This window comes from Canis aureus, chromosome 11 (assembly GCF_053574225.1).
Source record: "Canis aureus isolate CA01 chromosome 11, VMU_Caureus_v.1.0, whole genome shotgun sequence".
NCBI classification, from domain to species: Eukaryota; Metazoa; Chordata; class Mammalia; order Carnivora; family Canidae; genus Canis; species Canis aureus.
The window spans coordinates 34615025-34637816 of NC_135621.1; the positions used below are offsets into that span (position 1 = coordinate 34615025).

General features: G+C 40.4%; 4 protein-coding genes across 13 annotated transcripts in view; 3 read left to right on the top strand and 1 right to left on the bottom strand.

Annotated features, from left to right (window-relative positions):
* CRY1 (cryptochrome circadian regulator 1) overlaps window positions 1-546 on the top strand; it is a 113249-nt gene extending 112703 nt beyond the window's left edge. The window contains exon 13 of the mRNA XM_077914758.1: window positions 501-546. The gene's annotated coding sequence lies outside the window, so the exon portion shown is untranslated. The remainder of the gene's footprint in view (window positions 1-500) is intronic.
* On the top strand, window positions 545-1940 carry MTERF2 (mitochondrial transcription termination factor 2). The gene has a single exon (XM_077914761.1). It carries the CDS (start codon window positions 559-561, stop codon window positions 1714-1716), a length of 1158 nt encoding a protein of 385 aa, XP_077770887.1. The 5' UTR covers window positions 545-558; the 3' UTR covers window positions 1717-1940.
* Window positions 782-20437, bottom strand: TMEM263 (transmembrane protein 263). 10 transcript variants are annotated; one of them, XR_013389192.1, is made up of 7 exons: window positions 20214-20437; window positions 11399-11465; window positions 8061-8559; window positions 5273-5439; window positions 2778-2824; window positions 2293-2445; window positions 782-923 (listed from the first exon to the last, which is right to left on the bottom strand). XR_013389192.1 is itself a non-coding variant. In XM_077914762.1 (3 exons), the coding sequence occupies exons 2-3, from the start codon at window positions 11457-11459 to the stop codon at window positions 8273-8275; spliced, it is 348 nt and encodes a 115-aa protein (XP_077770888.1). In that variant the 5' UTR covers window positions 11460-11465; window positions 20214-20437; the 3' UTR covers window positions 5643-8272. The 10 variants fall into 10 exon arrangements, 2 of the variants coding, with proteins under 2 accessions (XP_077770888.1, XP_077770889.1); XR_013389197.1 differs by lacking the exon at window positions 2293-2445 and adding an exon at window positions 2501-2656; XR_013389190.1 differs by having other exon boundaries at window positions 2774-2824.
* LOC144324395 (uncharacterized) lies at window positions 20396-22146 on the top strand. The gene is made up of 5 exons (XM_077915846.1): window positions 20396-20583; window positions 20661-21333; window positions 21432-21570; window positions 21720-21788; window positions 22009-22146. Exons 1-5 carry the CDS (start codon window positions 20396-20398, stop codon window positions 22065-22067), a joined length of 1128 nt encoding a protein of 375 aa, XP_077771972.1. The 3' UTR covers window positions 22068-22146.
* The last annotated feature ends 646 nt before the right edge of the window (window positions 22147-22792 follow it).

Genomic DNA, 22792 nt, shown 5'->3' on the forward strand with positions numbered 1-22792 from the left:
CAGAAATACTTACTCTAAAATATAAAATTAGAGATGACTAATAAGTATTTGCTCTAGCTAAATGTTAGGAAAAAAGAAAACCCTGTGTGTGTGTGTGTATATGTGTGTGAAAAGTAAAATATGTCTCCTAAAGAAAAACAACAGTTGTAGGAAAGGGGATTTGTGTCAGAATAACATTTGAGGTCTTTGAATCCTTGAACTCTATGGACTTGCTACTGAGCTATAAAATGGAAATTATTCACAAGGTTGTGGCAAAGCTCAACATAGACAATGTGTTTGTAACAAATGTCTTAAGTTGTGAAGAGGTGTATTAGTTACTTTATAAATTACTTAAGAGGATATATATAATATTTCACAGAAAGTTTGAGGCTAACTTTGGCAAAATTCAGTTTTTCTAAGTTAAATCTGTGTTATTTCTGTGCTTATTGCTTAGAGCCCAAATATGTGGTTGCATTGAAAGTCAGAACCCCTTATATTAAAACCTGTGTTCTTTGTTACAGGTATGATGAGTACATTCTGAGTCCCAGGATAGTGGGAAGCCACCAATGGAGTGCAAGCATGCTATGGAAATTGCTGATAAGATCCCAGCTGTGCAGGCTGTGTTCCTTCAGAAAGATGCTGTCGGCTTCAAAATACAGACCCTCTTTAGCGTCCTTCACCTATACAACTGATCATCAGTCAAACAAAGAAAATAAAAGAACAGTGGAAAAACTCTATAAATTTTCAGTTGACATCAGGAAAATTCGCAGATTAAAAGGATGGGTCCTTTTTGAAGATGAAACCTATGTTGAAGAAGTTGCAGATGTTTTACAACAACTAGGTGCCGATGAAGCTACTGTTGCCAGTATTTTGGAACGTTGCCCAGAAGCAATTGTCTGCAGTCCAACCACTGTTAACACTCAGAGAGAACTCTGGCAGTTGGTCTGCAAAAATGAGCAAGAGTTAGTTAAGTTAATAGAACAGTTTCCAGAATCTTTCTTTACTATTAAAGACCAGGAAACCCAGAAGCTGAACATTCAGTTCTTTCAAGAGTTGGGACTCAAAAATGTGGTCATTGGCAGATTTTTGACAACTGCATCTAATATTTTTCATAACCCTATTGAGAAAAATAGGCAAATGATAAGTATTCTCCAAGAGAGTTACCTAAATTTGGGTGGCTCTGAGGCCAACATGAAAGTTTGGTTACTGAAATTATTAAGCCAGAATCCATTTATATTGCTAAATTCTTCTGCAGCTATAAAGAAAACACTAGAATTTCTCCAGGAGCAAGGTTTCACAAACTTTGAAATTCTCCAGCTTTTATCCAAACTCAAAGGATTTCTTTTTCAGCTTTGCCCAGGAAATATACAGAATAGCATTTCCTTCTCTAAAAATGCTTTTAAATGTACAGATCATGACCTGAAGCAATTAGTTTTGAAATGTCCTGCCATTTTATATTACTCTGTTCCAGTTTTGGAAGAGAGAATTCAGGGATTACTGAAAGAAGGGATTTCCATAGCTCAGATAAAAGAGACTCCCATGGTTCTTGAATTAACACCACAGATAGTGCAGTACAGGATAAGGAAACTAAATTCCCTAGGCTACAGAATAAAAGATGGACATCTAGCAAATTTAAGTGGAACAAAAAAAGAGTTTGAGGCTAACTTTGGCAAAATTCAGGCCAAAAAAGGAAGGCCATTATTTAACCCTGTGGCACCATTAAATGTTGAAGAGTAACTTGGGGACTGCTGCTGCTTTATAGTATCGCAGAGTGAAGCTGAGTAGCAAAGACTTAAGTGATTCAGGCAGTTTATAGGCACTACTACTTTTAAGAAACTACTAACCTTTTGAGTTGTGTCTAAGTTAATTCCAAAGCAGACAATCTGACTCCTTTGCTATATTTTAAACTATAAACTGCATTTATTTTAAATAAATTTGGTAAATAAAGTTGGTAATTTTGATTTTGAGCTATTTTTAAAAACTCCTGTACTAGTAAGTGGCACATCAGAATGATAACTTTATCAGAGAATCCTTTCTAAGAATTGCCAGGTGCACTCCCTTAATGCAGGTATGGATACATTTTTATTTGTGTAGCACATTTCGTCTGGGACATAGATCCAGTCTGTCTTCTTCCTCACCACCAGCTCTGAAACATCACTCTACTGTGGTCTGAATCCTGTGTGTCTTAGTGTTAAGTGAAATTAGCAAACTTCTAATATTTTTTTTCGAGAAAGCTGATTTTATCTCTTGGTTGTGATAAAGGAGTACCTTTGAGAACCAAATATTTCTCATCCAAAAAAGAACAGAGCTTACTTGTGTGGTTTGTTTAAAACTGACCATCTCCTCTCATAGAACTCCTTTATGTGCACTGATTACTTTCCCCATTTTATAGATGAGGAAACAAGCTTAGAGAGGCCTGCCAAGTGATAGAGCCCAGATTTATTGTGATCTGACTTCTGTTCAAACCTGTGAATAGAAAAAGGATTGCTTAAGAGTTGGCATTAATTAAGAAAAGTTATACCCTGGGGTGCCTGGGCGGCTCAGGAGGTTGACCTCAACTCTTGGATTCAGGTCGGCTCCTGATCTCATGGCTCCGTGCTCAGTGGGAGTCTGCTTGGATATTCCCTCCCTCTGCCCCTTCCTCCTCTCTTGCTTGCTTTCTCTCAAGTAAATGAATCTTTAAAAAAAAAAAAAAAAAAAAGCCACACCCTTACATGACATGCCAAAGGAGTATCAGCTACAAACTTAGGGATTTTTATGCAAAATTCCTTAAATATGAAATGATCTAACTTACATACATTTGAAGTAAGCAGCTTTTTAGAAAACTGAAAATCCAGGTCTGGCTCTGAAAGGGAAAGAGTGTGATGGTACCGATTTTAGTAGCGTTCCAAGTTTCTATTTCTAAATCTTGTTCCAAGATAAACATTACCCAGATAAAGACTGGCTCACTTCCAGCTGTGCAGTTTGAACTTTGTAACAAATATACAGTTGACCTTAACACTCCAGTATCTGTGTCCTATGTGTGCATGGTCTTAAATAATGAAAGACCTTTATTCATTAAGCAAATGCAAGTAATCCTCACTATCCACATCTGTTAGGTTCCTTAGGGTAGTGAAAGATACTCCTGTGCAGCAACTATTAAGTGCCTGGCATATTGTGCTTCAGAACCCTAAGGGTTGAATGCCACCATTTACTGTTCTACAGATGAGGAGACACAGGCACAAAAAGGGTCACTTACCTACCCAAAGTTAAACAGGAATGTTTGTTCAAGAAAAAGAATGGTAGCCAGTAGTAGTTGGGTCAGGAAGGAGTGTCAGAGTGGCACAGGTTAAGAGTGTCACCTGTCCATCTGAGGAACAGCATCTCATTCTAAGTGTGATGGGAAACCCTTGGAAAATTTCTTTTGGTTGCTGTCCTGACATAATTATCAGTGGTGCACTTTATCTTCCACTGTCAGTCTCCTAGTTTGGAATACATTATACATTTAAATGGTTACCTTAGTTCTATTTTGAGATGCCTGCTAGATAACTGAGCAGACATGTCAAACAGGCAAATGGCCAAGTCTGGAACTGTGAGAAGTCAGGGCGAGAGAGAGAGATTCAGGGATCATCTGTGTATCTATGATATTTAAAGCTGCAATTCTAAATGGGGTTGCCCAGAAATAGATTATAGATTTGTAGTAGTGGCTGGCCATGCCAGGGAAGAGTTGATCAAAAGAAGAGGTCTGCCAAGAAAAGAGGGCATGGTCAATAATATTGAATGCCACAGAGTGGTCAACTAAGATACAGATAAGTGACCAATAGATTTGGCAACAAGGAAATCACTGGGGGGGGGGGGGGGGGAGGCGGTGCCTGGGTGGCTCAGCGGTTTAGCATCTGCCTTCGGCTCAGGGCGTGACCCCAGGGTTCTGGGATCGAGTCCCACCTCGGGCTTCCTGCAAGGAGCCTGCTTCTCTGTGCCTCTCATGAATGAATAAATCTTAAAAAAAAAAAAAAAAAAAAAAAGGAAATCATTGGTTGGCCCTATTAGGAGTGATTGTGGTGCAATGAGAATGTTAAGACAACTGGAGCGGACTGCAAGGACAGGAGATGGGTAAGAGGCAGGGACTATATAAAGCTTTTCAAGAACTGCAAAGGGAAGCCAGAAAATGAAGGTTTTAAGATTAGGCATAATTTTTCTTAAAAGAAAGCAAACACCAGAAAGTGCTTCTATGCTGATAGGTATGACTCAGGAGAGCGATGGAAGAGATGGAAAAACTGCCGGATTAATATCCTGCAGGGAGTGAAAGTGAACGGATGTTGGGTCAGAGCACTGGTCCACAGAACACGGGAACGGATGCAGGCAGGTTGATGGAGTAAGTGGCATGAGAGGACAGTTACTGCTAGGTTGCCTCTTTTTACACAGGGCAGTAGAAGGGGGGGGCGGCGGTTACTGCAGGAGGGTTGGGAAGGAAGGTACCGGGTGGTGGTTCTGAGTAAGAAAACGAACATACATGAGGGCATATGAGAAAGTTCGGCAGAGTTGAGTGGCCATTAATTTGAAAAAAGCTTAGTATACATCAGCAAAATTGAGGTGCTCAGGTGAAGGTATGGAAAACCAGAAGCAGTTTCAGTTATAGATACATATTTGTAGCTTACTCTGACTTAACAAGATTAATTTTTTAGAAAATACACATTCATGGCCAAACATGCAGTATCCAGACTTTATTTTCCCTTAGACCAAATCCTATTCCATAGTTTTCAGTCCTTGAACCTTTCTGCCTTTTTCCATAATTGCATTTTTATTCAGGTCTTTCTTCCTAGATAAAATTTTAAATATTCAAAGTCAACAACATAGCAAAGAAACAGCCTTACATAAAACACTAGAGTCAAATTTTACTTCCTCCATGGAAAAAGGCTCTAATAATTATTTCCTTTAAACAGTTTATAATTATACTAAATTCATTTCTCTGACAGAATGTAATTAGCTGCCAAAATAAATAGGATTACCTGTAAGATTTCCCGGGAACTCAAGTTAGCCTGGTAAATCCAGCATATATAGTCAGCACTGAATGCCAACCGAAAAATAAAGGACTAGTTACTGAGTAGCCCCATTTCTGTTTCTGGTAATAAGCTGGAGAGGTTGTGACTTACACGAATTTAAAAGTGGTAATAGGAAACTAACACTGAAAGCCTGTTTCGTATTTGTAAAAAGAGATACTTCTCTGGTTCTGATTAAATCAGATAATATATGGACAGCACCTGGCAGGTAAGTAGATACCCAGGGTATTACCAATTTTCTACCTTCCTCCAACCTGGTTCCCATCTTTTGCGTCACTTCTGTCCAGTGAGAGGTGCGAGTTGGTGCCACAGTTGCTTAGGACAGAGTAAGGTGCCTCCTACTTCATCAGATCCCAAACTGTAGACAATAATCACCTGTGGAGGCTGTTAAGCCGCAGTCCTGGGCCCCACCCTGCAGAAACTGAGAAAGTTGGGGTAAAAACCTAAAAACCTGCACTTTTAATCTTCATCAGAGTTGTCTAAAATCTATTTGTATTTCATTGTGTTGGTATCAAAATACATACTTGAAGATGTTTACTCATGTTTGTGCATTAGTATCCAAAATTAAAAACTGACTACAGTACTTACTGAACTGCTATGTAACTAAAAATTTTAAGACTACCCTGTTTTTCAAATTTCCTTTATTTCCTTAGATCTTAATGAAACATTTCATCTTTTGCAGATCATAGTGCTTTATTAACAGACTTGTGTATTCTTTTCCCATTCCTTTAATACAAAAAAAATTTTATTCAATCACCAGTCATCTTCATCTGACATTTCACTAAGTACAGGATTCATAATGTCAACATTATTAGATCAGTCATTCAAGTGGGTCACACAAGTTCATTGGCATTGTGCCAAATACCCACTCAAAAGATACACTGAATTACAGATGCCTCCAGGTGTATGTATCAACCTTAGTTTCTTGAAGTGAACCAGGACTGTTTCACAGGTCAAACTGCCAGTCTACAGAAATAAGCTGGAAAAGACCCAAGTGTACGGCTATACATATTGAATGGCAAGTTCATTGCTACAAGAACCTCTATAACTGACTGTCCGTTTGTACACTTCTCTGCCATTCTTGCAAAAGCCTCCCCTGAATAAAGTTCTAGTTCAGAGTTTAAAGCAAACTTGATGAGATAAAACGTACCAGGTGGCTTTTCTGTGGCAGAAATTACAACCATTTTTCCTCAAGCAATTTTAAAGACAAGCAAGGTTGAAAATAAATATGCAAGCACACAGTAAACTAAGGTCTATATTTAGAAATTCAGGTACAAAGCACAGCAGAGCCTATGACTGTAGAAGATAAATTAGAAATATAAACTAGCAATGAAGCAATAATTTCTTTCAAATAGCAGGAAACAAGTTCTCCAATACCATTATTTTAGATCACTGTTTAGTATTCATCTATTAACTTTGGAGTTTGTTTTAAAAATCCCTTTTGCTGATTATAACATTTGACCAGATATACCAAATAGACCTTAAATCATAGTACATGAAATAAACCACTTAATTTCTGATAAACTCAACAACTTTTTGTATATAATGATGGGCTCAAGAACCTTTGTAGGTTTGCTTAAGATCCCTACTGGTGTTTATGAAAGCTTTTAAAAGTTATGTTCTTATCCATTTGTTGTTCTACATTATTAATGTAAAACTCTTAGTGGTTTAGAAACAAACATTTAAGCCTTGCATGTTGGAGTGATCTGTTTTAAGTTCTCAAGGATGTATTCTGATTTACTCCAGAGCATCACCTCCTTTCCTCCCCTCCCTCACACTCTCTCACACACACACATACACAATTCTGCAAAATGGAGGCAAATTTCCAGACTTCAGTATAAGGAAAACTAAGATTTTTCAGGCTTTGATTATAACCCTTAGTTAAGAGGAATGCCAAATGTATGTGCTACTTTTAAAATTTTTATGAAACAGAATATGAAATAAAAAGATGAATTCCAGCTGTCATATTCTTTGAGAATGAATGAGACATGATGAGACATCTTAACAAAACATGACACTTATCATCCATAATCAAAAATTTCAATTCCCTGCCTGAAGTTGACTTGGAAATGGTACAAAGTCTACGACTTCTCAAAGGATCATAAGATAATATTTTAAAAGCCTGCAAACCACTGAAAGCACTTATATATATTTTACATTCAAAACTAATCTATGGAGCCCATTTCATTCAATTTAAAAGTCAGTTCCCAAATATCTGTGGCTGCTTTTACTGTGTTTTTAAGAAGGGGATTTTAAGCCATCCTAGAGATAAAATTGGTGTGAAGAATTCTTTTTATATCTTAGATGCTTTAGGTGATTAAGAACTTAAAATTGTTACTCCTTAATATGAAACTTCCAAAACAGCTTATGACCAGCAAAGAAATGTTCCTTAGGCACTGTGAGGTGTACTAAGATGGAGCATGAAACCAGGTTGAAGCATACAGTTTGGTAACTACACTGATGGTTAACAAAACGTTAACAAGCACTAACTTACTACCTTATCACTGAGCGCAAGAAATGCCTTTACCCCACTACTCCTGAGATTCTTAAGAGGGAAAACTAATTTCACAAACAATTTAAAAAATAATCCATATATAGTTCTAAGAACTGCACATGTTTAGGGTATTAGAAAAGATGTTTTCTTTTATAAGGCATCAATGATTAAATTAATGTAATGCATATCTAACAAAAGATGGTTAACACTCAGTATCATAAAACCATTTACTCTTCTTTTAAATTCTCTAATTCCTGCTACTTTTACCAGCTTAAATAAGAAAAGAATGCCTCTTGGCCTAATCAACTATGGTTATAAAAAAAACTAAGACATCTGAAACTATTAGGCACATCAAAGGTACAGTTTATGTAGTTCAAGGTTCCCTTCTTAAGGGGCAAATGAGTTACCTGGCACATTATACATATGGAACTGTAAAGATCATCAACTAAATTCAACTTTCACATTTTTTAGTTTAAACTGAAAGACTTCTAGTAAATATTCAAATATACCATATCTTCAGTTACAACTGAGTAAGTGTAACATTTTACCAGATAAAAAGCTGGAATTTAAGTATGAGAAACCTTCATACACTGTGCTAGTATTGGTCTCTTCTTTTTAGACAAAAGCCAGTCATCAATACTTTCAACACAGCAGTTTAGAAGATAAACGTCCAAACAGGTGACTTGGTTGTAGTCCATAATTTAGCAATTCAATGCCACTGGCATCATAATGCTGTGGAGAGCAAGTGTATCTCCATATTTTAGTCAGATTTGTCTTTCTTCTTTCCTGTTAAGGGCACTTTGTTTACAACAGCAGACCCAACAGCTGTAACACCTCCAGCCACAGCAGACACGCCCCCTTTCACCAGCCCTATTCCCATGGAAGGCACAGTTGTAACAGCTGTCTTGGTCACCTCCAGACTCTTCCCACCAATCCAAGCCACACCACCAATGGTGGCACCAACGGCTCCCTTTGTAACACTGAAGATACCGCCAGTCACACGGGACAACATGCCTGGTTGCTGCTGTGGGTGATCTTTCATTGAACCTAGTGAGAGAAATACGAAGACAGTCAAATATTAAGTCTTTATAAGAGCAGTACAAATCATTAAGTATCCTAAGACTTCCTAACAATCAGGAGATTGTTTTGATAAGGTGAACCACATAAATACAAATCTGATCAAGACACTAAGGAGCTCTTCCCTCAAGGCTATAATCATGCATGTTTTTAAAATATCCTGGTCCGGATCCCTGGGTGGCGCAGCGGTTTGGCGCCTGCCTTTAGCCCAGGGCGTGATCCTAGAGACCTGGGATCGAATCCCACATCGGGGTCCCGGTGCATAGAGCCTGCTTCTCCCTCTGCCTGTGTCTCTGCCTCTCCCTCTCTCTCTCTCTATCATAAATAAATAAAAATTAAAAAAAAGAAAAAAAAATATCCTGGTCCAATGCTGTTTTGGTATCTGAGAAAAAATGCTTTGGGGACTATCATAAAATATTTTAAAACCTAAATTTAAATGTTTCCTTGATTTACAGTTTTGTTGTTATTAATAAAAATCTTTATATCCTAAAAGGAGCATGAAAAAATAAGAAGATAAATATATTTAGCCTTCATTTCCTTGACAGAATTCAGTCATTAGTCAAACAACCTTCTCCATTTAAAGCAGTGGTTCTCAAAGTTTTGTCTGGAACTGCTGGGGATCCAACAAGACCATTTCAGGGGCTCTGCAGGATAGAAATTATTTTCATAATAATATAACATGTCATCTATCCTTTCACTTTTATTTTCACATTCATTCACAAGTCTACAGAATTTTCCAGAATCTAAATGATGTGCAGTACTCAAGAGACCAAACATAGAAGCAGCTGAGAAACTAGCCATCTTCTATTAGCCCTAACACTAAAGAGATTTGTAAAAATTTAAAAAACAAGGTCACCCACCCTCTTCACATTTTTTGTTTTGTTTTTATTTGGATAGGTGTTTTTCAAAATCTATGTTAATCGTGTTACTATGTAATGAGTCCACTGGAGTCTTTAATGAATAAAATATTTAATTTCCATTATTATTTATATGCCAAATATCAACAAAGATAGCTTTTTGGGGTCCTCAATTTTTAAAAGCATCTTGCAACCAAAAAGCTTGAGAACCACTAATTTAAATACATATGGGTGTCTGCTCTACTTACATTTTAATAATGTATTTAAAGAGCTAATGATACATAAAAATAGGAAAATTATTCATCTCTTAAAATCATGTTACTTACCTAAAATCATTTTTGTAATGTTGAGAAACTACAGCTATGCTTAATACTTTCACTGCCTCAGTAATTCTTACAGGAGAGAGCATATGATTTAAACATCTAGTCTGTAAAAACTCCTTTACTCCAGAAAGGGTAGTATCAATATGAAAATTCATATTTATTTAAGTCATCAGATTGTTATCTGGTTTGTTTCACTTTGTTTTGAATAGAGCCATCCAAACTGGCATGGAACCTCAAACTCAGGAATAAAATAACAGGAAGATTTCATAAAAATCTTCTTGTGTCAGTCTCAAATAAACACAGGTCTTTCCTCCTTTGTAATCTAATGATTTAGATACCAACAACACGTAAGCTATGATGTCTATATTTTTCTAAACTTCACGGAAAAACACTTGGTCACGAAACAGATCAGGCTTTATTCACTGAAAAGGTACACTGACACAAAGAAAAGCAAATTCTTGGGTATACAGGCCCAACTAGGACCATCAAAGTTACTAACTCCTAGCAGAATATGATTATCAGGGAAGATAACACTGGGAAACGGATAATATTTTCTTAAATATTTTATTTATTTATTCATGAGAGAGAGAGAGAGAGAGAGAGAGAGAGAGAGAGGCAGAGACACAGGCAGAGGGAGAAGCAGGCTCCATCCACCGGGAGCCCAACGTGGGATTCGATCCCAGGTCTCCAGGATCGCGCCCTGAGCCAAAGGCAGGCGCTAAACCACTGTGCCACCCAGGGATCCCTCATCCTTTATTCTTTACCTTGATTCTCTATCTTACCTATTATGACTGTCCTGTACGAACATACAGCTGTCAAACAAAATCACTATTTGGTTTAGTTTAATAATATTCTAGGGCAGCCCCAGTGGCTTAGCGGTTTAGCGCCACCTTGAGCCCGGGGCGTGATCCTGGAGAACCAGGATCAAGTCCCACGTCAGACTCCCTGCATGGAGCCTGCTTCTCCCTCTGCCTGTGTCTCTGTCTCTGTGTGTGTCTCTCATGAATAAATAAATAATAATAATAAATAATAATAATATTCTACAGCAAAATCATAAGTAGAAAATGCCTATAATCCTTTTCTGTGTATAGTCAAGACATTCACATTTGCAGTTAGTGTTTCCAAGGATTTTTGAAGTTTAGGTAAGAAAATGATTCATGATGTCACAATTTTCAAACAAAAAGAGAATTTAATCAGACCCTAAGACCATGTATTAATATAGAAAGAAGAGCTACCAATTATAAATAACAGCTTAATAACAAATCTCCAAATCTCAAGTGCCTCTTGAATTGAGTTTTTGTAATGCACGACATTAAAATTAAATATAGTCCATCCTTCCTCTGCACCCTACACCTATTCTTAACAAATGAAAGGATACTCTAACTTATGAAATGGTCTTAATAAGAGTAGCAAAAGAAAAGATCTTACATAATAAAACAGCTGCATGGTGTCCCCATTCACCAATATCTGTGCTTTCTTAAAAGCTAAAAATGCTGATCTTCAACTATTTTTGGAACATATTCACTGACAAGGTAAACAGATTGTTACTTTAAATTTAACAAAAACAATCGGAATTTTAATTCAGTAGGATGTTTGTTTCCATTCTTAGTGTGTCAGGTGCATACTTACCTTCTGGTGGTTCATCACTAAGGTATGATGGGAGTTCTTGATTTTTATCTGCCTGATTCATGATCTCCTAAAAAACATATACACATTTCATTGTAACCTCAATAATCTGAGATGACCTCCTATCGCATACTAAATTAAGACAATCCATTTTATTCAGATAAACATTTTAAAACACTTGTAGCAAAACTTCATCTTACTCCTCTCTTACTTTGTGGTGTTTAGGAAATACTTTTAATTACACTAGTGTACAATATAAATCTTATCTCAAACACCAACCAAACAGTAACAAGTATAGTATTATATTTTTACTGTTGCTTACTAATTCAAAGTTGGAAGGTGGGGATTAGACAAAAATCGTGTTTCCTCCTACAGGAAACCATTAACCGTATTGGTTAACGGTAATTTCACAACAGACTTAAGGAAAACCTATACTATACTAAAAAATATGTTCTACCTGAAAATTTTCTAAAAATCATGATATCCTTCTATAAAGGTGGCATTACCTATCTGAATCATTAAGAGATGGATTCTGATTACTTTTTTATTGTTTTTAGAGCTCTTTTTTTTTTTTTTAATTTATTTATTCATGATAGTCACATGGGGAGAGAGAGAGAGAGAGAGAGAGAGGCAGAGACACAGGCAGAGGGAGAAGCAGGCTCCAAGCACGGGGAGCCCGATGTGGGATTCGATCCCGGGTCTCCAGGATCGCGCCCTGGGCCAAAGGCAGGCGCCAAACCGCTGCGCCACCCAGGGTTCCCTGTTTTTAGAGCTCTTAAAAACACAGGTAGCAAAAGAACTCAAGATCTATGAAAAAATATATATGCGATTATCTCACTATGAAAAGGAAATGAACCTAAGAAATAAAATAAGCTACACTGGAATGACGAAAACAGTTAAACTTTCTTTTGCCAATTTCCTTTACTATCTTTAAATATTTGCTTTTATAGTCATTTGACCAAGAAAATATTAAAGCAAGTCGGGACTGGAATACTAGTATTCCAGTACTACAAGTATTAGAATACTATTTAAAGAATTTAAAACAAAACATGCAGAAATTCTGGCAGAGTATGTGTGTCCCTTCCTGCTGAAAAACTACTGTGGAGTCACCTTCTTCCCCACTGAGCTGTTAATTCCAAGAGGAGAGACTATTTAGCTTGTTTCCAGGATCTGTATATCATATAGGTGCAAGCCAGATCACCTGGCTGATCAACCAGTTAACAGATGCTACCACGCTGTGTACAGAAATACGAGTAAATTACATACACATATACATCTGACACAAGTGAACTGGAGTATAAAAACAGGTATGATGCAATGGGGAGGGTGCCTGGCTGGCTCAGTCTGTGACTCTTGATCTCAGGGTCATGAGTTCAAGGCACACAGTAGGCATAAAGCTTATTTAAACAACAGGTGTGACAGTAATTGCATATATTTCAAAACTGCCTTTCTGTATATATTCCACAAATCCCAACTAAAAGACTCCATTTCCTAATACAGAATCCCTTTTTATTTTTTTATTATTATTAATTTTTAAGAGACACAGAGAGAAAGAGTGGCAGAGACACAGGCAGAGGGAGAAGCAGGCTCCATGCAGGAAGCCCGATGTGGGACTCGATCCCAGGTCTCCAGGATCACACCCTGGGCCGAAGGCAGGCGCCAAACCACTGAGCCACCTGGGCTGCCCCAGAATCCCTTTTTAAAAAATTCTTAATTTTCCCACATATACCTTGTAATTTAAAAAAGAAAAAGGCCACCGTTTTAAAAGATTAAAGCTGCTTTATAAAAAAACATACGCAAGTTCATTTATATAATATGAATTAACTTTATCCTCCTATGAGTAGGCAATGAGGAGCCACGACAAGATAACATCGTCAGATCTGTGCTTTAAGAAGTTATCTGAAGCAAGAACAGATGAAGGTGGGGCACCTGGGTGGCTCAGTTGGTTAAGTGGCTGACTTGATTTCAGCTCAGGTCATGGTCTTGGGGTGGGGCTCTACACTCACTGCATCTGCTTGAGATTCTCTTTCTCCCTCTCCCTCTGTCCATCCCCCTGCTCATGCTTGCTTTCTCTTGGTTTCAAATAAATAAATATAAATTTTTTAAAAGGAACAGATGAAGGACAGAGATTAAACACCGTTAAGTGGCTACTTTAGAAGTTTGGTGAGATGGGAGTAAGTTTAAACTGCCAGTTTTTTCAGTATAAATAAATGTTTGAACAAAAACCTAGGAGTCGGGATCCCTGGGTGGCGCAGCGGTTTGGCGCCTGCCTTTGGCCCAGGGCGCGATCCTGGAGACCCGGGATCGAATCCCATGTCGGGCTCCCGGTGCATGGAGCCTGCTTCTCCCTCTGCCTGTGTCTCTGCCTCTCTCTCTCTCTCGCTCTCTGTGACTATCATAAATAAATAAAAATTAAAAAAAAAAAAACAAAAAACCTAGGAGTCAACCCTCGACTTTCTGATTTTTACATTCCCATCTAATCATCAGTAAATTCTGCTGCCTAAATCAATCCAGAATACAACCATTTCTCATCACCTCTACTGCTACCACTTTCAGTTAAACTATAGTAGCTCTTGCTTGGGCTGCTACAAAGTCTCTTATCTGGCCTCTGAGCTTCTACCTTTGTTCTTCAGTTTAGCCCTGCCATACTCTGCTTAAACCCCTACAACTGCTTCCTGTTTTGCTCAGAATAAAATCTAGAGTTGAGGCCTGACATCTAACACTCTGATAGCGTCTCCTACCATTCTGCCTCTCACTCGTAGCAGTCCAGAAACACGGGTTTCCCTGCTCATCCTCTCCTGAGAGGCTCTTCCCCAAGACATGTGCATGGCTTGCTTCCTTACGTCCTTCAAGTCTCTATGCAAATTTTTCCTTTAATAGAGATCTTCCCAGACCACCTGACAATAGATTAGCACCCCCCTCCACTCCTCTCCCTATCATTTTCACCTAACCTTGCTCTATTTTCTTTATTGCTCTGTCACTTGATCATATGCATCAAATATATATATATATTTTATATACATATATATGTATATATACATATATGTATATAAATACACACATACATATATATGTATACATATATGTATATAAAATATATATAACTTTATGTCTTCCACTATTTGAATGTAAACTCCAGGAGAACGAGGCTTGGTTTTATTCACTGCTCCATCCCCAGAGCCTTTTTCAATGCCTGATGCTTGGTAGACAATACTTGGATTTTTTGTATGAAGTGGAAAAGAGCTTGGGTATTAATATGAGAGAAAAGGAAAATATAGGATGTAAAATTTCTAGTGTGAGCAATGAAGTAGACAAAAAAGATAAAGACAAGGTATAGGAGTCAAGAAACTACTTCTGAGAGAAGATGACGGACTTTTTAAAATTTTTATTTTATTGTGTTAAGAATACTTAACTGAGATCTGCCCTCTAAAATATAAGTGTATACTACATTACTGTTGACTATAGGTATGATGAAGGATTTGTTTTTGAACAGCTGGATTTGAAATGCCTTCAGGACATCTACCGGATATGTTTATTAGCAGGCAACTGGACTTAAGGGGTCTGAAACTTAGCATGAAGTTTGAGTTAGAGTTGAGGCCCTGAGAGTGGTTTGAAGTGATAGCTACACATGTTGGGGATTGATGATACGATCAAGGAAAAGAATGGTAATAGAGAAGTAGACCGATAACCTTAATTAGACTGCTCATATTTAAGAGGTAAGTGAAAGGGAAGCCAGCAAAAACAAATAAAATATAAAATACATCTGAAAGTGTACAAATGAGTACAGCCTCATGGAAGGCAAGAGATGAATTTATAAGCTTCCCAGAGACACATACAATGCAGACATTAATATAATTTATGGAGACCAAATACTATGGGGAAATGATAATGTTACATTTAGAGAATATAAAAGGCATATATATAGCATATAATCCAATTTTTTAAATGCACATAAAAAGACTGAAAGGAAGCATACCAAAATGTTGATAAATACTGCCACTAAGGGAGTAGAAATATTTGTATAGAGACGAGAGAGAGAAAAAGAAATACCATCCTCCCCTTTAATATATAGATATACGTATGTATATTTAAAATCTGTATTTTAATTTTTTTACCATAAACATGTATTGCTTTTGTACTTCAAGAAAACTGCATATTTTTAATTCTTAGAAATCAGTGATATTCAAAAAGGATATTTTCAAAGATTACACAGCTCATCTACCTAGTTTTTATACTATTTTAGATTTTTATCCTTAAATCAAATTGATCATCTAACAAACAACATACTTAAATCACAAAATGCTGATTTGAAGAAAATGACATCAGCAAGTTTAATTCTTGGTTTTGTCCTTGGTAAGGAAACCATGACAAAGAAAGAGTCTTATGCAGGCTACTAGTACACTGACTACTGCACTGTAAAGAAGTTACCTACTACATCACTCGATAGCTCTGATACAGAACTCCACATAAGAAATTTCTTTAGCGGAATTCAGAAAAACTTTTGTTTCCTCAACATATTTAGAACATTTTCTTCTCTTTGAGACCTACGTACTTTTCTATTTAAAAGATACAAAGAAAGATGATAATTCCCTTTTTCCTTTGGCTTCCAGGAAACTTACAACTAAAATCCCAACTTAACTGGGTAGGTTCCTGTAGCCTGCGTAGTTGTCCTATTTTCCCCCAACTCCACACCTCAGGACTTCCACTCTTATCGCTGTTGTCCAGGGTTGGTTTGCAATTTCAATTTCTTATATCCTTATCATTTTGTTAGTATATGTTTTTGTAAGCTTGACACACAGTATTTGCAGAATAAATGGGATAAAATTATCATCTTATCCACATTAATTTTAGGCATCACAAGAAAAAATACATACCAATATATGGCCCAAATTTTTCATTAAAAAGAAAGAGAATACTTTAAGCTAGAATTGTGCTTTTAAGAGCAGTATGCCAGGGGCTTCAAGAACCACAAGAGAGATATGATGCATGTATTTTACTACACAGTAATTTAAAATACTTTTTGTGTTTAAATATACACTAATTAAAAAGATAATTGAAAAGTGCTTGGGAATTTTTAGGATAACTAGACTCTCAAGAAATTTCATTCCTGCTTGGAACTTCTTCAGGATATACTCTCAGATTTACCAGCTCTCTCCCCCAACCCACGACAACCCCCCATCCCCCATGAATTTACTCTGCTCCTGTTAGATATATGTTTGGTAGAAGAATGAATGAATGAATGAATGAATGAATGGATTTATTTATTTATTTATTTATTTATTTATTTATTTATTTTTGGTAGAAGAATTTAAAATGTAGATAGAAAATCTGAAAATCTGGAGTCCTGCCAGGTTAGAAGCCTGGCTACTGAGAACAGAGGAACTGGCTATTAGAGGGCTTTGAAAGTCCTAAGAGTCCATAGAGATTGATTTTTGTTTTGTATACATATTTTTTAATGTTTGAGTTTCTTGTACATCACTGGTGTTAACGCAAGCATGTAGTATTAAAATTCCTCTAGAACTCTTAGGGTAATAAAAATTGTGTAAAAGCTGCAAGTATTTGGAATATTGTTGTTTTCTAAATTCCTAATTTGGTCATAAGCCATAAAATACCTTATAAAAGTATTTTTGCTAAAATCCTTAACTATCTGCAGTGCCACCTGTACTATTTACTCACCTAAATCATTCCCAACCCCTACACACATGTATGTCCCAAACTTTTAGTGATATTACCTCTTTACAGACCCACCTTATCACTAAGGAGAACTATTCTTTTTATCACCATCATTACATGAGTCTTGTTTCTTTTAAATTGAGAATTATAAACACAAACACACTCCTAATCTCTTAAAACTAGGAAAGGTAAATAATCTGCATGTAAAATTTAGAAGTATACACATGGAGACAAGTAACAATTGACAAAATGTCAAAATGACCATTTAGATTAAACAAAATTATTGAACTCTATTCAAACCAAAACTCAGTGAGTCATTAGTTCAACATATACTTGGGTCCCTACTATGTGCCAGACACCCTGTTAGGCACTGAGACTTCAGTGTGATTCAGCACACACAGGACTCCTCTAAACCAGTTTACCCAAAGCGGACACACTTCCTGGCACTTATCAATTTATTTCATTCAAAAACCAAAAAATGATATGCTCTCTAGGAACTCATAATATACACAAGTTTCTATTTAAAAAAGTACCTTCCTAAGGAAGGCAATAAAAACAGAAAACAGCCTTTAGATCAGGACAAATAAGTGCATATCCTTGGATATAAATCAGTTTTACCACTTGTTCCTAACATGTGAACAAATTTAGAGTACCAACTAAAACTGGCTATCGGTGTATTTTTTTAAGAAATTGTGAAATGTGAAAGACTTCTTTGCTGTAGACTACAACTTGTCAGTAGTTATCTAGGCATTCTGGGCCAAGGAGAAGCAATTCTTGTCCAGTACAATAGCATTACAGCAGCTGGTAAATATATTGAGCTAGGGTTAATAACAACACTATTCCCTAGAGGGTAATTTCTTCCAATAATAGAAATAAGTAAACAAATGCCTCTTAGGAACCCCCCGTCCCTTTTTTAAAGGAAAACAGATGAATCAATGTTGTTTGTGGAAATCTATAACATCTGATACATAAAGTTTTCATTAATGGTGAGGACAGAGTCTGAAAATAGTACACAAATTTCCCTGTGGCTAAACACTCCTTTGTGTACCTAAGGAAGTTAAACAGCACTAACATACTATATGAAGCCTAACTACAAAATACAGTACACAACAGCTTACCTTCAAAGCCACTTCAAAAACCTGTTATTAAATAGTAAATGCCAATTTTCTGTAGGAAAAAGACTATAAATGAATTAGCTTAATTCTTCTACACCTTCTATATATAGGAACTTTGCCACATCCTCATTCCCATTTTAGCTTCTTTGCCAAGTAACTACAAGGAGTTTCAAAAATATGTTTATACAGAGCTTTAATACACATACACCAATAAGCAGTGTATATTAAAACACCAGCTTACTGTGTTTAGGCTCCTCTAGTTAACCAACTCTCCTGAACAGGCTGCTTTTAAACATGGCCCCCGCCCATTAAATCAACAGCACACAGGCTACAAGAAATGCATTGAATCTGGCAGGGAAGAAAAAGTAATCCATCAGTAAACTTTTAAGTGATCACCTTAGTGATAGTAACAACTAACAGTATCAAAATGGCAATTTTTAAGTGTTGCCTTTAAATGAAACATTAAGCAGAACAAATCAGATAACCAGTACACCAATTATCTTCACTAAATTATACCTCATTAGTTCCACAGATATTTGTGTCCTTCTTATGTCACACACTGTGTTAGGCACTGAGGTTACAACCAGAACAAGCATGTGAAGGCCCTACTCTGAAGGTTTATATGTAATCCAGTGAGATATCTTCAGGAAGTAGCAAAAAACAGCAAGTACTCAATGACTTAGACAAAGACGGGTAAAGATTTTCCTAAAGTTAACAAAACACACACACACACACACACACACACACACACACACAGAGGAACTTTTCCATCTATCCTGAAACTTTTCTAATGATATTCTTCTTTCTATATGGACATATTTTTACTGAACTTGGTTTCTGGTACATCTGCCATAACAGACTAAAGAAAGTGGGGAAAAAAGTCAAAACAGAGTGCATATAGGTTTATTAAAGATTATCTCCCTATTTCTTTTAAAAAAGCAGGCATGGCCACATAGGCAAACACAGACCTGTTGATGTGGTATCAATATTCCTGGGAACCCTTAAGGGCACCCACACCAGTGAATGTTCTAAAGGTTAAACAATCACATATAGCAAATAATGTATTTTCACTTGGAACTACTACAAGTGTTCACAAAGGTGTAACAAATAAGAACGCTCCTCTTTAGGGGTTTCTAAACCTTTCCCAGCGGCTCCTTCTCCCCGCACCGATCTCTTTAGTCACAAGCAAGTCTTTTTCTTTTTTTCTTTGGCAGAGGGAGTGACGTGGCAGGGGAGGCAGAAAATGACCCTGGAGAAGCCGTGACTAGGGCTAAGCTCAGCACCTCCTCCCTCTGCTCCACGTTGTACACCCAGCACACCCCCACTCCCATCGGGTTCCAGAATTCCTGTCTTCTCACGCGGAAAAGGCGATGTGTTTAGGCGGGCATCTGATTGGAAGCGGGAGCTTGGGGACCAGTCCCGAGGCTGCGTGTGCACAGCAGGACGGTTTCTACTCAGACTCGGGAGGCAATGATGGCACCGACGGGTGCTCCAGCCGCGGTCCCCAGGCCCCCGGGCGCCGCCAGCGCCTCTCCCTTCCACACTCTCCGCTTGAGGCTGGGCGTCAGAGTCGCGCCTTTCTACCTGGAAGAGCACTGGGGCCCAAAGCTGCGTGCCTGAGCCCCAAGGAGCGCTTCATCAACAGGTCGGGAGTCAGCGCGGCGGGGAAGCCCAGCACACGGCCCCCGGCCGCATCCCGCTCGGCTCCAAGCCGCTGACGCCCTCCCCCACCCCCCAGCCTGACGCCGAGAGCTGAGACGCGAACGCGCGGCTTCCAAGGGGAGCCCCGGTCACAAAGCAGGGCTGGGGAGCCCGGGACACGTCAGGAATAACAACGCCGCCACGAACCTCAGTCCGCCCCCAGCGTCGTCCCGCCCCTCCCCCTTTCCCGCTCGGTCCCCCCGAAAGGCTGCGCTCGGGGAAGCCAGGCCCGGGGCGGTGAGGCGCAGGAGAGCTAACGGAAGAAGGCGCCGGGAGGAGGACAGGAAGCCGCCACGGCGCCCCCCGCCCTCCCGGCCCCACTCGCTCACCTCCGGGGTCGAGGGTCGGCGCCTGGAGCCGGGGCTGGGCGGGGGGAGCGGGCCGCACCGAGCGGGGCTGCGGGCGCCTGGGCGACGGGCACGGCCCCGGGCAGCCGCGGGCTCCGGAGGCGCCTCCTCAAGCTCTGGAACCCGAAGACTCCGCGGGCGACGGCGGCTCTAGCGGCCTCTGGATGCGGACGTGGCGCCGGACGCGACCCGCCCCCTCCGCCGCCGCCTCCGCTCCCGCCTCCTCCCGCGCCTCGGCTCCGACGCGCACGCGCGCCCCAGGCCCCTCCCGCGCCCACCCGGCACACGCCCACCCGCGTCTCGGGCCGCCCCGCCCCCCCAGCGGCCCCCCGCCGGCCGCCTCTGAGCGTGCGCACGCGCGGCGCCCCCGCGACCGGCTCCCGGCTCCCGGCTCCCGCGCCCCGCCCCCCGCCCCCCGCCCTCCGGGAGCCTCCGCGGGCGCCCCGGGCCCGCCTGCGCGCGCGCCTGGGCCTGGGCCGCCCGCCCCTTCCCGGCGCCGTCCAATCCGCTCGGCCGGGGGGCGCCGAGCCGCGGGAACGCGCCGGCCGCGGCCCTCAGGCCTCCAGCCTCGGCCCCGCGGCTTCGCGAAGCTGTGGTTCCGCCGCGAGTAACGGTCGGTCGGAACTCAGAACCTTTGCCCTGCGGGGGGGTGGACGGTCGCCAGTCTGTGGGGCCCTTCCGTGGCCCGGGGGCTTCAGAACCTTCTCCCCTCCCCTGCTGCCCCTCGGGGGAGAGGCGGGCTGGGCCTTCGCGGCGACGCCGCCCGCTTACGCCTGTGGTCGTTACTGTACAGCTGCCCTGCCCCGGCCCCGGCCCCGGCCCCGGCCCCGGCGGGAGAACCGCTGTGTTGGTGGTCGCCCGGCGCCCCGCAGGGCTCGGGGCTCGGGGCTCGGGGCTCGCCAGGCACTCGAAATGGGCCCGGGAGAGTGGGCTTGGTAGTAGGACTCAGGAGAGGCGGGAGCGAGACACCTGGCGCGGCGCCCCTCCCTCGGCTCCTGCTGACCCGCTGCCCGCCGTGGCGGAGGCTCTGCCCGCGGTTCCGGACGGTGTGGACAAGCGAGCCGTGCGGGGAGGATGCTGCGTGCACCTGAGCGCTGTGCAGGTGTGGGGATGGAGGCGATGAGGGTCGAGAGGCTGATGCTCGACTAGGTAAACGCGACCCGCTGACCTTTCTCTGCCTCTCCTTTCGCACCTTAACAGGAGGAGGACTGTAAGCCCATCACAGGTTTGTCTTTGAATCAAGAGATGGTGGGTGTGAAAGGGCTTTCCAAAAAGGTGAATTCCTATACAAGTGTGAGATCTTCCTTCACGGTCCAGGCAGCAAGACAAAACATGCGAAGTAACCAGTCAGGAAGCTCAAAAAGATGTCCCTCCTCCCCACCCCACCCCACCCCCACCCCCGCCCCAATGAAAAATAATCCGGGTGATGCAACCGAATCTTTTTTTTTTTTTTTTTTTTTTTGCAACCGAATCTTAACTGTTGACCAGGCGCAGACAAGGACACGCTAACCGGGGAGAGCATCCCTGAAGAAGCTAACTTTGATCCACGTCATAAATGTAGTGGACTAAATATAGTTTATGGTTTCAGCCTAGCCATTGATTTATCAAAGCAGCAAATCAGATCCACTTAAACTATGGATTTGAAACTATCAAGATATTTTAGTTTTCCAGATCTTAAAGGAGAAATTAAATAATATTGTCACTTTAAAATATAATTCGGATGGGGGTGCCCGGGTGGCTCAGTGGCTTAAATGTGGGACTCTTTGTTTTTGATCAGGTCATGATCTCATGATGGAGCCCACCTCTGGTTCTGCACTGGGTCTGAAGCCTGCTTAGAATTCTTTCTCTCCCTCTATGTCCTTCCCCCGCCCCTCTAAAAATTAATAAATAAAATATAACATGATTTGGATGATTAGCAGGCTCTACAGATTGTGTGTTTATCACATGTGAAGAGTTGGGTACGTACTCTATCTTATCACAGAAGCCTCTGTCCTTAATACATGAATTTTTAAAAAAGATTTTATTTGACATAGAGGACACAAGAAGGAGGAGTGGTAGGGAGAGGGAGAAGAAGGCTCCCTGCTGAGCAAAGAGCCTGATGGAAGACTCCATCCCAGGACCCTGAGATCATGACCTGAGCTGAAGACAGATGCTTAACTGAGCCACCCGGGTGCCCCAATACATGACTTCTAGGGTGAACACTAAGCAGAATTACAAAGTACAAAATTGCACTGTTCTTCCCTTGCACTTTTTTCTCTCCACAGGAGAATTTAATCATTATTGAAGTATAAATGATTAATAAAATTGAGGCCACTCCTGGGAGATTGTACATTTTTAGTTATTACAGTCATAATCCACAGCAGTGGTTAAAAACCATCACATAAACCAACCAAAATGTAGGGGAGCTCTTTGGAAGTTTGTGAGTTCACCAGACCTTTATAAAACTGCCAGTATTTCTTAAAAGGTTGACGCTATCATTTTTTATTACCACAGTATTCAAACCTATAAAAATGAATATCACCACTCAGTGCCCACCCACCCCTAGATCTAAAATGAAAATA